The following is a 14,749-nucleotide window of genomic DNA, read 5'->3' as shown; positions in this document are numbered from 1 at the left end:
ACCCCTTGATCTACCAACGGTCAGCAACGCTTTTTCTATTCACGTGCAGCATTTTGTTTATGGATGAAGTATCCTAGGAGTAAATAGCCCCAGAAGAACTATTTTAAGTACCATTGCTTATCAGCAGTTTGTTTCTATAGGTGTTGGGGCTGTTCCAGGTATTTGACGGCAACTTTTCTAGCTCTAAGTACATTTCAAATGTTGTACTATGATAAGAAGGAAAGCAAACAGAGTAATATCTAGAAGGAAATATAAACCAATACGAGGTGAGATAGCAACGAAACTCCCGCAGGTTGAAGTTCTGCAAATAAGACTCGTCTTAGTGTTGCAATTATTGTAACGAGCTGCATTGAGTGGACGTCAAATGTAGGTTAATATTCTATATCGACCAGCAGCTGTTAGATGGCAGTCACTATTAGTCCAGGTGAAGAGTAAATCAAACACAAGTACATCCCTTTTCTGACTACTTTAAAAAGTATTTGTGTGGTTATTGAAAGATCACACATTTAAAAATAGATGGCAAATAAAAGGCGTCGATTGCTAACGAAACCTGAGATACATTCTATTCGAAAGTCCAAGATCTCTTGCGGTTGAGGAGTCAAGAAAAAAGGACAATTTTTTTCAAATTGTAATGAAAACAAAGCGAGTTTTATAATCTGAAATAAAACCGTAGAACTTTTATTTCCCTTAGTACCAGCAATTTGCGTCTTTTCGTCCACCATTTAGATAAAATCAACTACAGAAATTGCGTCGTTTTACCCGTTTCCGCTGTACACAAGTTACCCGAGGTACAGAGACAGAAACTTAGTCACCCGTAAACAATAATGTGCGAAGAGACATCAAGCAACAAAACGATAAGCGTGTTAACATTCTCCACTTCAAAGTACGAATCCTTGGGTGAATGCAATCACCCCCTTAGGGATGGACTTTAGTTCCTTACCCTTTGGATTTTATACGTCTTTACCACGTCTTCGCTTCTTGTAAGCTGTTATCAGTATCAGAAACCAGGAAAACTATTTCGGAAGTCGAAATTGCTAACTGACTTATCGCCAAATAAAAACCCCTGGCTTACAGGTAGCTCAATAAAGGAACCATCAAAACAGGAACAGGAACGAACAAGTCTTGTCAAGTGAACAAGTCAAATTGTTTTGTTGCTTTATCAGCGGGCTTACTCTGAGGGACAACTTTAATTTGTTTTTCCCAAATTTCTGGCAAACTATTAAAGGGTGGTTTTGGTAAAAACGCAAGCCCACTAACGACCAGGCAATCATTACCTGCTGCGCTACGCAGTTCTACCTATTTCCTATGCACCCGTTTTTATTGGTGTAATTAAAAGCGATTATAGCATTTCGTCCGGCTCGGCTTATATGTAAGCTACGTTATTAGCTATCGATGGGACAAACAAAAGCGATGACCTAACCTGTTTGCACTCATTCCAATGCATGCACTCGTACCCGTAGTAGAAAAAGTCCAAAGTTAAGGGGTGCTGTGTAATCGAGTGTAGCCTTCCATGCCACCCATCCCCAATCATACACAACACATCACGTCGAAGCGGAACAAAATATGATCAATTTTCTTAATCAATAATTGATGGATCCTACGCAGAGCGATTATGGCGATGCCAGGGCGACCTCGGGCGATAGATACTGTCACTGAAGACTACCCGAGGTCCGGTTGTTATGTAGCGCCGCGTAGACAGCTTAATTGTCTGAGAAATCGGTGTAAAGTACGATTAACACTAGTTAATACCGACTTGATAAGGACAGTGGTGGCGGAGAAGAGCCACAGTGAAAGAAGTTGCTTAATCTTCCCTATCAGAATGTTTGCAAAGATCAGGTAGGGGTGTGTCTTCTTTGCTAGAGGGGTTGGACTCTCTTGTAGCCCATTTAAGTTAAGAAGTACTTCAAGCGATTCTTTCTTCAGTTTTCACATACACGAATGATCGCGATCGTCAGTGAATCGATTAAATAGCACCATAAAACTAATGATACCTTACATTAGGGTTTTATCATCAGCTTCAAACTGGTGTTTTTGAATGCACTTTATCGAAGGTCGCTTTTGATGACAACAAACACCTTTTAGATTGCGCATCGAAAATGTAAGAGTTGTACAACCTTCCTCAGAAATATCCTGTTCGTAAAATCTACACCACGACGACGGCGTATTAGCAACGGGAAAACAGTAAACAATTGATTTGATAAAAGTAATCGCTGAGGGCGAGATTAGGAATAAATCAAATACCAACCCCATCGCGCGGTGCTGTCACTAGCGGTGAGATAAGAGACCAGTTAGGCCTGGGATCTTTGTACCGTCCAAACAATATCACTCTACACTTCGTACGTAGCTCATTTGACTGCTAAAAAAGGACGAACCTCATGGTTTCTGCAAATGTAGAGTTCGTAATTTTCTTATCAAATTGATGAGATTTAGTGTCGCCCTTTGACACATTCTCAAAACACAGAACATTGACTCATATACAGCTGGCACCTGCAACGCTCACGTCATCCCATTTACGAAACGCCGGCAGGCAATAAGCACAGAGAGTAGTTCGGTTCAGCAATTGCAGTTAATCTGCGTCCGTCCGTTTGCTATCAGCATCAATTCTATGCTTGTGTCGTGTTGAGCATAGCGAAAACACCGCAAGCCGGCGAGTAGTCGGTGCTATTTTTAACATGCTTATGTTTTTCGTTTTCTGCAACCCACCCTCCTGTACATACAGCAGAGGGCATGCCGTCTCGTTCTCTCAACAGTTTCGACTCTTTCCTTGCATGAATGTAGACTTCACTTCATCCGTTGCCATAGCAGTTTGAGAGTGGAAGTGATCGCATTTCACGCACTGGCTTCCTTTCTTTCTCACTTACGTAAATGTACGATCGTAGAATGGGCTCCGCTGGTGCGATACGAACAGGTTTTACAGCGATCAAGATGTTTACCATTTTTGTATTATTCTTTTCGCGTACGCACAGATGCACAGCTACTCTCACTATCTCTTGTATAGATTGTTATTTTATAATGAAATTCTCCTGCATAGAAAACGGCGCTAATATTTTGTTGAATGGTGTCCATCGAGAGTGTAAGAGAGCGCACATAGCGTTGAGTAGAAGAATTTGTGCGTAACTGCCGTTTTTCCGTCGTACCTCGATGTATCACTAACACATCCAACGAGACGCGTGCGCGCGAGTTTGAGACGCACGACGCGTACGTGTGTGCTACCACGTTCCAGTCGGCGGAACCCCTTGCAGTGCTCGCGAACCGCGGGGACCCACCAAACATCACCGGTTTGTCTGTATGCGAACCACCGTTGTAGCGTTGGAGCAACGAACGCGCAGCATGGTCTGAAAGATGAGGGTGACTCGTATGGCTGATGGTGGTGGTGGTGATGGTAGAGTGTGTTTTTATATATCCCTGGCCACGCTCGACGCACGCTGCAGTTTAGCTCCGACAGTCGTCCAATGTAATAGCGGCAAGCGAACTCCTTCACACAAGCGAATATTGCGTTGTTTTTGAGAGCTCAGTCAGGCAAACGAGTGAAATCAATGTGCGTGGCACATCCGATGTGCAGTTAACATACTATTCTATACGACAAACAGCAAGCATAAACCAATGTCACAGATCAAAAGCGTGGCTGTACAGCGCGATTTTGAGGGTGAAAGTCTCCATTAGTTTCAACATAATTTGTTTACCAACAAAACGGGGTGTGTGTGCGTGTTTGTATGGCTTGATATTGCTAGTAGTGAAAGTGTGCTAGTAGTGAGCGACGGAATTTTACTACAGTAACCCAATCTTTATAAGCTCCATCGTAAAAGAAGCCATTTCTATGGCGGCAGTGAAGCATCATTAAGCGGACCTCAATAATAGTGAAGCTCTACAAAGTTATCTAAAAGACAGCATTGGTTGGAGCTTAACCAAATACAGACCACACTTGCAGTAGGGTTGTTAGAAACCGTACGAAAAGAGACCAAAACGTACCACGATTTGAAAGGCAACCTTCATTCGAGCGGTTCGAAGGACCTAGAGCCTACTCTTCGGTTTAAGGTGTAACAATAACGACAAAAAACGGCATCTTCGTATACTTGACAACTGTTGCGCACCTCAACCCGTCACCATGGATATCTACTACATGAGCGACAGCATCCAGTACTCCTCGTTCCGGGGTCCAGTTTACCGAGACTACGAGAAGTTCCCGTACGGTACACTGGAGAACCCACTGAACAATCCCGTCTCGAAAGCTAAACAGCAGCAGCAACAGCGACGACACCACTCGAGCTCGAGCAGCAGCAGCACAAGCGCTCAAGGTAAACCAGCACACAGAGATCAAGCTTTGCTAGACATACTCTCAGGGAAGATGAATGCTGTCAGTGTGCGACTGACGTCGCCATGCACTGACAGCATCGCAAAAAAAAAAACGGGTGTGACAAAACAATGCTTATTTTCCTTGGGTTCTTACCATGTCGGGGTTTTCCTCTTGTTTTGAAAATAGTCTAGCTATTTAGACAATGCAAATGGAGTCACGTGAAGTGCAACGTACAATAACACATTACAACATCGCTAAAACGGAACACTTCATTTTGCTTCTGTTTATCGGTATCTCGGTTACAACAAATCGCTCAAATGAGCATGTTCTGCGTTTACCGCGTAGCTTATTTGCGCATTACTTAAACGGCAAATTGCATGCGCAAGAGGGAAGGCTTTACAACCCCCAGAGTTTTTTTTTTGTTGCAAATTTCATTCACCACAGTTTCTTCCTTTTTTCGCATTGTACGAAGGCGCGTAACCTCGAAAAATCGCCGCTCGTTCTCTTCTCTTTCTCGGTCTATTGCTTATTAATTACGTGGCGCAGTGTGCACTGAAGAACGGACGCTCTTTACAAATTCTAAATTTCCGTTCTGTTGACCTCCTTCGTTTGCTCTTTTCGCATTAATTCGTACCAGCCGTGAGCAGCAGTAATAGCTGAGGGGCCTATACAAAAAACAAGTCTTATTAGTATATAAAAAATGTGCGGTCCTTAGATTTCGGAGCTCAATTCATTCGGAAGGAGAAAACCGTTTCCCGAATATTACGCACTTGACCAATATCTCCAACCTAAAGTTGTTTACTATTACTTCAACACGACATTTACTCGACACGACGGTAGATGTTTTGATGGTCAGCACGAGATATGCAAAAAACGAGACACAACAAAAACGCCATGGCCAAGGCCCACGTTTGCGCCAAGATTGTTGTCGTTAGCACTATTTTCTAACTAAACAACACAATGTGTACTTGGCTGCTGGATGACTCCTGGGTCCTGGGCCGGTTGTTTACGTTTCACCCTTGATGGTGACTCAAGAGAAGCGCACGCTGAAATGCCCAGCAGCGAATCTCTAAAATTAGAATGACCGAGATATAAACAGATCTCGTGTATGCGCGCCACACTGCTGTCCACCCGTTTAATTCATACGTTCAAATCTCATTGTAGTAGAACCTCACCCGCTCGATTGACTGACTCGTGTGTCTCGTGCTCTAACGCTGATTTGGCTAAAATTACATAGGCCCGTGGATCGGTGCCAATAGTAGGTAATCGACAAGGCGCCGCGAATGATGTAGTAAGAATACGTCAAAAACGCAACAAAGCATCGGACCACATTCCACCAGACCATGTGTGTCGCAAACGTCTGGTTGTGTCTCGGGTGCAGCAATATGACACCGAATTGTAGGGCTTTGTGGGGAGGCACACACAGAAACAGGGAATTAGAGAAGGGCTTGATGGTGTGGTCAGACACTGCAATACCTAAAGTAGAGTGGGGATTGCGTTAGGTTACCTAAAGTGCAACGAAATCACTGAACCTTGCCGTACATCTACCGTAGGAGTCGTCCACAAAACACATACATGAGCCGGACGGGCCTCACAAAAAACTCACCTTCCTATACTTGCATTCCAATAGGAGAATAGAGAGAGGCAGACCGGTTTGATAAAAATAGTAAATAGCAAACAACATACCCCCTCAGAGAACTAGCAGCTCTTCAAAGCATCAGCACTTCCAGTTCGTTCCGAGAGCGTTGTACTTTGTCCGCGAACTGCTGTGGTGGTACACTGCAGGTCTCCAGAAAAGCGGAACTGAAATCTGACTCTTGCTAAGGCGCAAGTACGATCGTCAACCAGCCGTGAATTTGTACGCTTTTGTCTTTGTACAATGATGGTACTTATTAGCTGAACGCGCCAAGGCTGACATCATCATCATCCTCGTCGCCAGCAAGCTTAATCCCACATCCTCCCTCTTCTGACCCGGTGTTACAGAGAATGGAAGAAATGCGATACTTTAATTCGATCCACAGGCGGTTGGTCCGTCGCAGTGATCATCATCTGGACTATAGTTGTGGTTTTTGTGAGTAGCGTAGTAGTAGTAGTAGTAGTAGTAGTAGTAGTAGTAGTAGTAGTAGTAGTAGTGTACGAAACGGAAGTTTGCACTAAATGCAAATGTTGTGCAAACGAGAATAGGGAGCTGAGCTGACCCAACCTCACCCCGGAGGCAGCGTTTGCCCTTGGAGGTTGGAGGGACAAAAATAGAAAGGAAAATATGAGCAAAAAATGCATTCGAGTTTGAACGGGAAAAGTGGTCCCAACAATTGGTTCTGAGAGAAATATTCAAATTGTGGCCTCTAGCTGTTAGAAAGGAGATCTCACACTTACGTCAAGATTATGTCAGAACTGGGACAAGACGATAGCTATTATTTCGCCTAACACACGCGCCATCTTTAAGCGCTATCGTCGTTAAACGTCGTGAGAAGATCATAAGCATTGCGTGACGTGAATTTACGCTAAGCGTCTTCATTAACACTTCCCAGGAGAGCTGCACTTACGGCGGGACTGAACTGAATTCTGTTTACCAATTGCATTAGATCGAGAAGGGTACAAAACAGTGATAATTTAGACATTTTTGCCGCAAGTTATGAAATCTTAAAGTAGAGGAGTAGAATTTATATAACATATCATCATTTAGAGAATTCCGAGAATTCTGACTAATACAATTAACGATCCTCGGCTTGATATCTCACACAATCGCCAGACAACTATCCCAGGTTCACATCCCGGAAGGTCTGGAAGGTTAAATCAACCCGTCATCTCGATGTGCCTTACCCGCTCTTCGCACCAAGAGAATCACTAATGTCGGGATGCATTCATTGCTTCCGATTGTCTTCTGATTGCACGCGATGCAACAACCCCCAGACGACCCACACAGAAACACACACCCAAAGACTGGGTGATGATGGCGAATTGCACACCTCAAGTGAGGTTTGACCTACATTTTTTCGTGCGTACTTGAAAGAGAGACAGAACCTGGGTGTGAATCGTTCGTGTGGCGGCGCATGCGTTACACAAAACCCCAAGAAGGGGAAAACAGAAATGCAACGATATTCAATTATAACCACCAATGCGGGGTATTGCTTTGGAGTACATTAAAAACCATTTCCCAGACGTATTCAATGGCTATCAGAGGGACTTGTAAGATTAATAGCAAAGACCTTGGCAAAGGTTATTCCATCCTAGGAGAGGTTTTCCTGCAATATGGATAGTTTCACTACCACTCTCGGTCACGATTTCTATCGGTGAAGAAAGTAACAACAAGAGACCGTTTTGAAAACAAAAATCACCACGTGCAAGCGATCACGTACGCAATATCCATTCGGTGATGGCCATCAGCTTCTGGTAACTAGTGGCATTGCTAAGGCAAGGGGACATTAAAAGTATTTTGAGATGAAGATATTGCCTTCCACACGCAACAACATCGATTCCGACAACATGAACCCCAAACAACTCGTCTACCCCACACGAGATAACCTTTTCCCGATTTTTATTACCATTTTGTGTACCCCGTCTGCTGCTGCTTCTGCCGCCCTAAAGCCTGATTGCGTTGGTACCAACCGAACCCTAACTAACAGCCGATAACGTGCTATCTGTCGGACCACATGGGGGGGATCCTAACCTCCAAGTACGTTCCAAGTTCATTTCCAAGTCTGTGTCTATGACCCAAGGTCCGTTGTTTGTGTCGGCCACTTCCACGATGCCGAGAGATGCATCACAGGTCGGTCGAACAGTTTTCACTCTTATCAGTAACATTTGCCATCAATCTAATACTACGCTTTTGTAAATATATTCCAATTTTGTTGTGGTTTTTATTTTTCAAAGCCGGATTTTCATCACCGCGGTGTAATACTTTTGCATGGAAAAAAGGCGATAAGAAATTGACCGATAGAGTATGTCGTTTTTGATTGATTAACACTGGCGGAGGGTATGATTGTGTGGTGTACGTTCGAAACACATCTACGGAGAGTAAATTACGTCCGTCCTACATTTCCCGATTAGGTTCTAATCTTTTGATGGGCGAAATTACGATTTGGCATCACGCCCAGACACAGGGAATCTTTTTTTTTGATAAGGGATTGTCGCAAAACGGTATTCTTTCGAGGACATCTCACAAGCCTCGGAGAAAATGAGAGTTCAACCACTCTACACATAATCAAAATAAGGAAATGAGGAGAACAATTAAATTTCTCACATTTAAGATTAGTAATATATATTGATAAGCGACCGAAACAAAAAAGTGAGGAGTATTTGAAGCATCAAAGTACAGAGCACTTTGTACTTTACCTAAGAATCTAAAAAACTACATATTTTTTGTGTTACTCACAGGCTTCATTCACGTGCCCGCGCTCAACAGTAACACAACAATTTTATCAATTTGTAAACAAACATAAAAACTCCCTCCCAAAGCTGCAATCGTTTAATAGCTTGGACATCATCTCGAACACGCAAGACTAAGAGCAGACGGCCATAAATAATCGCTGCTTGAAACATGAACAACGTCTCGTGACTATGGCGCGCGAGAGATATCACGGATACACGCGTTTGGGGTGTGGGTTGGAGTAGTATATCTCTAGAGGATATACCATCGTTTAGGTGACACTCCCGAGCAGAGGGTATCCACCATCATTATCATTTTGCGCAGTACATTTTCCTTTCTGGAGCGAGTCCACGTCTGTCGGCCGGGAGGCTCTAGTTTGGAGTATTGAGGAAAGAGTGCAATGTACCAAAAACCATTCCAATTAGAGCGAAGCTGCTAAAGACGATGTATGTGTGTGAAGAATTATGACACAAAACTGGGCAGCGCATACATTGGTGGTGCAACACACTATTTTGATTAGATAAGAGGACCCTCGTTTTGATGCATATTTGCATTCAACAGCCGACTGTATAAATGAGTATGTTTGGTAAATAACCGGGTGGGGCGCGTGATAAGAACGCATCGTTCGCCAGAAATTCAATCTCGCATGACTACATTGTGTGATGTTACTTCCATATCGTTTGTTTGCACAAAACACATTATTCTTATCATGTCCTTCTTTTTCTTCTCTCTCTCTCCTCTTCTATCAGCAAAACTGCTCAGCTACATCGGTAAATCGACGTCCGGCGGGAAATCGTCAAAGGATTCTTGCCCCTTTTGCAAGGAGCAAAAGAAGCGACCGCTCGGTGCGTACATGCGGAAGCGTGGCCAACGTATCACGACCGAAAGTATCAGCGAGGACGCCGAAGAGTGCAACGATGAGCTGCGCGAGGAGGACGAGGAGGAGGAGATGTGTGCAGCGGCCCGAGGCATGACGCTGTCCACCAGCCCGCCCGGTGGTAATCATCGCCAGCAGATTAGTCCGCGTGTTGCCGGCTTTAATCGACAGGAATCGATCGAAAGCAAATGAGACAGGCACAGTCACACATACGGGGCCGCGTTTACTGATCATTAGATATTTTATGCTAGATTTTAAATTATGTACTTTTTAAGAGAATTTTGGAAATTCGGAATGTTAATTTTTTACCACACGATAAGCTACTAACTCAGTTGGCAAATCGGAGGACGATGGCAACTCATACACCCGGGGGCACAGAGCAAACGTTCAGAACGTTGAGCTAGTGTGTTGTGCGCAAAGCGATAATCAGTAGTAGCGTAAATTCTAATCCGCCTTTTTTCGCGGTCTGGTTTTTCCCGCGAATTTAGGAAAACTCTCAAGTGAGAGAAGGAGAGAAACGTCGTACCCACTGTTTACTGTTGATGCGAAAAGACTGATCTTATATTATTAAAGCTATACTACGCGATGGAGACACAAAGAATCAGTTCGTTGCAATTTTTGTTATTGCAGGAGAGAATCAAAACTACAAGAAAATGCAAAAAAAAAGTTGAATAATAATGAAAGGAGTCATCAAGAAATGTAGGGAAATTTTAGAAAATTGTTTAGCAAAATGGCATATGGCATTTTTCCTACACGATTTACAAATAGCGACAGAGAGATCTTACATTTTTTTCTCATACAAACAGCCCAACAACTCGTTCGATATGCATTTTAGCATGTTGCAATGAAGAATTGCATTTTTGGCAATGGTATATTTTAATATCGTGTATTTTTACTATTGATAATGGCACGACACTGAATGAAGATTTATTTTTGCTGAGCATTATTAGCTGCTGAGAAAAAACGGATTGATATAGAAAATGGCATAGAAGAAAACCCCTGGAAAAAGAAGCACTTGTAATCCGATCAATTTACAATCAGATTTTAGTATTTAATCACTTGCTAGAGATTAAGGAAAGTATGATATTTAGAGAATCGTGTTGCATCTATAGTAATGCATACACATATTCAGAGCTTTTTTTGTGAATGTTTTCATAAACGAAAAATAAATATTAACCTTTACAATATTGCAAACAGAGCGCGTATTATTGAAGATCTTTTTAGACTAACGAATGCATTGGACATTGGACTATTACTGGAGGAGTAAAGCAGCATACACAGGGACCAGTCCTTCAAGGGAGTTCTGAACGCAATTAGCTGAATCCACAGTCTATTCTCATCAGCTAGCTGTAATATTAATCGTATCAGTCAGTTCCAGATGGCAGGCCGAAATCTCACAAGGACTCAACAGCTTTTCAACAGCAACAATCTTTTGTTTGGACGACTTTAACTGTCTAGACGACATGTCTAGACACGGAAGACTTTGTATAATCATCATTAGCTTGTATGTGATGTTCTTCAATATATGACATGTCCCTTGAAACTAGTTTGAAGAAGGATGAAGTCACCAGACTCTCGAATTTATTCATCAAATTCTGGAGACTTGGTCTTCGGTTTTGGAGGTAGTACGATAATTCAAAAGAAAGTTCCTCCACTATTTTAGTTAATGCTGCTCCAAATCAACTTATTTTGTGGATGGACGGAACGGGCCGATTTGGATAGATCGCTAGGATATAGGACTTGATTGGTTGAAGCTCTTTCGTCTCGCAAGTTCGTCATTTGAAACGAAAGAATTATGTCCATTTTATGGCCCTGTTGCATGTTGGGTGGAAAAAGGTTATAAACTAAATGAGACGTTTCTCGCGTGGTTTCTGATCTGATAAAAGTACCTTTTGCCTCAAAAGCGAACAATTCCGTACATATTACCCTAATTGAAATGTGTCCTATCAATCAACAAGATACTGCGCTCCCCGGACCGATCACCGCGATAGAATCTTTCACCAGCGGGGACACGGCTGTGCCACCAACCAGACCCAGTTGGCCTCATATGTTGATAAGATATCGGTATCAATGGCGCAATAACAATGCACTTAACCATACTACTGCCATTGTGGAAGTAGACTTTACTCCAGGGACATCATGCGACACTTCGGTGACCAACGCTCAACACTCCATGGACACCTGCAGTGATCCAATTTGATAAATCTCGTGCGTGTCTAGCGAGGGTATGGTGTCACGTATGCGTCTTTGCGCAAGCATCGACGTCCAACAATTCTGACTGAAACTGGTTCACACGAACCTTCTTTTTTCTGAGTCTCTACGAGCAAGCTGATAAGAAATGCCGACTGGCGTGGTTTTATGGTTTAAGAAAAATTGCTCTTCTGTTGTGTACGAAAAGGCGTTTCTTTATCGTACAGTTAGTTGTACTATTCGAAAGCGTGGCGTTTCCTTTGATAATTACGGTACCAACGCTTTAGGAATCCTAATGTTGAAATGCTATGTATGTCACTTGTTATCAATCAGAATCATTCACTAAAGGGGTAGATTTAGATGGGCGATCAGTTCCATTGAGTTTAGAAACTTAAGCTTAGGGGATATCTTATAATACGGTTACGGTAGATACGCTTGATGCTTACAGTTACGTACATGGACGGCATATGGCGCACGATCCTTACCTTATCTCGTAATCCGTTAATTAGCATGGTTTTGGACGAGTTCAAATCCAAATAGAGGCACCCACAAGACGCAATGATATTAACTGTTTTTCATAAGAATTTCTTTTACTTATAGCTTCACCAACATCAAACATAAACCCCATTGACCATATTTTTATCTGACTTCATACAAAACCGACACTTCCTTTGCGGTTCACGCTTTCTTGTATTTTCCCGGATCAGTTTCTTGCCTATACGATAGTGCATTGAACGAATGTAAAACATTAAGCTCACTTTGCAATCGAATCTCAGAGCGAGAGGACGTTGTTCACCGTCGTGTGATACACACAAAAAGTTTAAAAAAATTTAAACAAAAAAAAAGATAATTTCCAAAATGAAGTGGAAGAAACTATTAAGCGGCAAGCGATCAGACAAGCAGGATCGTTCGATCGATACAGGTTTGTTATCAGTTGATCTCTCCTCGTGTGTTCTAAAAGTTATATTTTACAATTTTGCAAATTCCAGTGGATGCACCGGTAGTGTCCCGGAAGCCAATCCAGAAACCGTGCTGCAAAAAGTGTGCCCTCGTGTGCAAGTGTAAGCATCATCGAACAGTTCTTCGCAGTATGGTGCTTCCGCCGTGTGGAATTTTGATGAATTAGCGATCTTTTGGTGGAAATGTATCGCTTCAGTCAATAAATGATATTCCAGTTCTAAAATTTAAAATTGTTTTTAATTTCTATGTAGCGGAAATTGGAGTAAATGTATCATAGAAAATTCTGCTTGAAAGACATTTTTAAGTAGGTTACAACATAAATTGCTTTGAACGTGGCACACTTGCCCAATTTCCGCTACTTAAGTGTTTGGTACTTACCCTCAAAAGCCACGTTAGAACGGAGTCTCGATAAGGGATGTACGAATTTGCACTTTTCTTCGGGTCTGCCAGTGCCGCAATTACTTTCCCAAGCGTCAGTAAACTCTTGTTGATGCTAACGCCTTCCTTCAGCCGTGCACCACTCGCACACGTTTGGCTCACGCGCTCAGAACCGGCCAGATCCACCAGACTAATTTTGCTTTGCTTCGTCTGCTTAACCGACGTAGTACCGGGCCGGTCAGATACATCGTCCGTATCGCTACTGTGCACAATTTCGACCAGCTTCAGCACAACGGAAAAGATCGAATGTGATCGGGAGCTTTTATCGTTCATACCGGTAGCTGCTGTCGCTCGCTGGCTGTTTCCCACTGCGAGCCAATTCCGCAAAGCCGTATGCGAGTCTACCGGATGCTTGCATAGATCCACAACGTACGGTCCGTAGAGAGGATGTTCGCGAACCTTCAGGGCGGGTCGCTTTGTTCCCTGACCTGGGGTAGACAACGTGATCACACCATCCGTTGGCGTAACGGACAGTAGATCGTGTATCTTTTCGTTGTATATTTCAAAATAGCTTACTTCCACTTCGGCATGCACCTGTCCCTTCAGTGCATTGATCCGCGTAAACAATTCGTGGCAAAAGCGTGGTATAATGCCTGCGTCCGGGTTCGGAGCTACGTCATAATTCTCATCCAGATCCATTCCCATCATGCTGTAGCTCTTGCCAGATCCCGTTTGTCCGTATGCAAACAGGCATGTGTTGTACCCTTCAAACGCTTTATCGAGCAGTGGATGGACAAGGTTGTGGTACACTCCGGCCTGACCAACGTATGCCGGATCCTCTGCATTACACGACCAAAACACATGATCGTACAGAAAGTAATGCTCAACCCCGGCAAGATTATCTGCAGTATTTCCCCCATTTATGTACAGCTCGTTGTTCTCTACCCGAACAATATTGGCAACTGAGTCGATACATTCCTTTGCCGATAGGGGCCGGATGCGTACAGCTACCTTCAGATTGCTTATTTCACTCCCGGTGCCATCTTTTTCCTTTTCCTTTGTGCTGCGTTGTGTTTCATCGAGCTTTGTTTGGCTGGTACGACGTTTCCCACCGAACGCTTGCGGACTGTCTAGTGAGATGCGCGAAAAACATTCCGGTGTTCTTGCGCTAAGCAGATTCTCGCGTGCTACCGCACGCTTTAATCCGTTGCGCGGTGTACCGAAGTCTTTGGAAACACTTTTCGACGATACCGGCGGTGCACGGTACGTGGACGATGGTGTGTAACAGCTGTTGGTGTCAAGCGAGGTGGATGATTTGGACTTCAATTCTAACCCATTCCCAAAGCTGGGTGGACGCGCGGAAACCACTTTCGGCGTACGGACCGGTGTGGTTGGTAATGATTCCGAGCTCGATGTGTTCAACTGGGTGCGTTTCGTGAGCAAACAGGTAGCCAATTTCGAGCTTGCCGGGCGTAATCTTGGGGTGGACGCTTTTGTCGGTGATGACGAATTGGCACCAGCGGCGGTAGCAGATGCTGCCAGCCCAAAACGATGTTTTGGTGTTGCGATTCGAGAATTCATGTTCGGACACTTGTTGCAGTACAGTAAAAACGGATTACACGATAAATACACTTAGAAAAACACATGCACAAGTTGTAAAAGCGGGATGAATCACGAAAAC

General features: G+C 43.5%; 4 protein-coding genes across 9 annotated transcripts in view; 1 reads left to right on the top strand and 3 right to left on the bottom strand.

Annotated features, from left to right (window-relative positions):
* LOC126563903 (kinesin-like protein KIF14) overlaps positions 1-14,649 on the bottom strand; it is a 107,768-nt gene extending 93,119 nt beyond the window's left edge. Inside the window, exon 1 of the mRNA XM_050220694.1 lies at positions 13,069-14,649. Within this exon, the coding sequence (XP_050076651.1) occupies positions 13,069-14,649 (1,581 nt within the window). The remainder of the gene's footprint in view (positions 1-13,068) is intronic.
* The window catches only part of LOC126564527 (protein kinase C and casein kinase substrate in neurons protein 1), a 424,303-nt gene that overhangs the window by 54,125 nt on the left and 355,429 nt on the right, over positions 1-14,749 (bottom strand). The window lies entirely within an intron of this gene.
* Positions 1-14,749, bottom strand: part of LOC126564444 (mucin-2-like) — a 363,283-nt gene that overhangs the window by 128,168 nt on the left and 220,366 nt on the right. The window lies entirely within an intron of this gene.
* LOC126565506 (uncharacterized) lies at positions 4,068-9,735 on the top strand. The gene is made up of 2 exons (XM_050222688.1): positions 4,068-4,295; positions 9,413-9,735. The coding sequence occupies exons 1-2, from the start codon at positions 4,106-4,108 to the stop codon at positions 9,730-9,732; spliced, it is 510 nt and encodes a 169-aa protein (XP_050078645.1). The 5' UTR covers positions 4,068-4,105; the 3' UTR covers positions 9,733-9,735.

Source organism: Anopheles maculipalpis, chromosome 3RL, assembly GCF_943734695.1.
Source record: "Anopheles maculipalpis chromosome 3RL, idAnoMacuDA_375_x, whole genome shotgun sequence".
NCBI classification, from domain to species: domain Eukaryota; kingdom Metazoa; phylum Arthropoda; class Insecta; order Diptera; family Culicidae; genus Anopheles; species Anopheles maculipalpis.
Note: the sequence above shows the minus strand (reverse complement) of the source record. Positions and strands in the feature narration are given on the sequence as shown.

Bases quoted from the DNA above. Each gene is read 5' to 3' on its own strand.
- LOC126565506 (XM_050222688.1), top strand. From the start codon at position 4,106: ATGGATATCTACTACATGAGCGACAGCATCCAGTACTCCTCGTTCCGG. The intron at 4,296-9,412 runs GTAAACCAGCAC...CTCTTCTATCAG, and splicing joins CAGCAGCACAAGCGCTCAAG to CAAAACTGCTCAGCTACATC.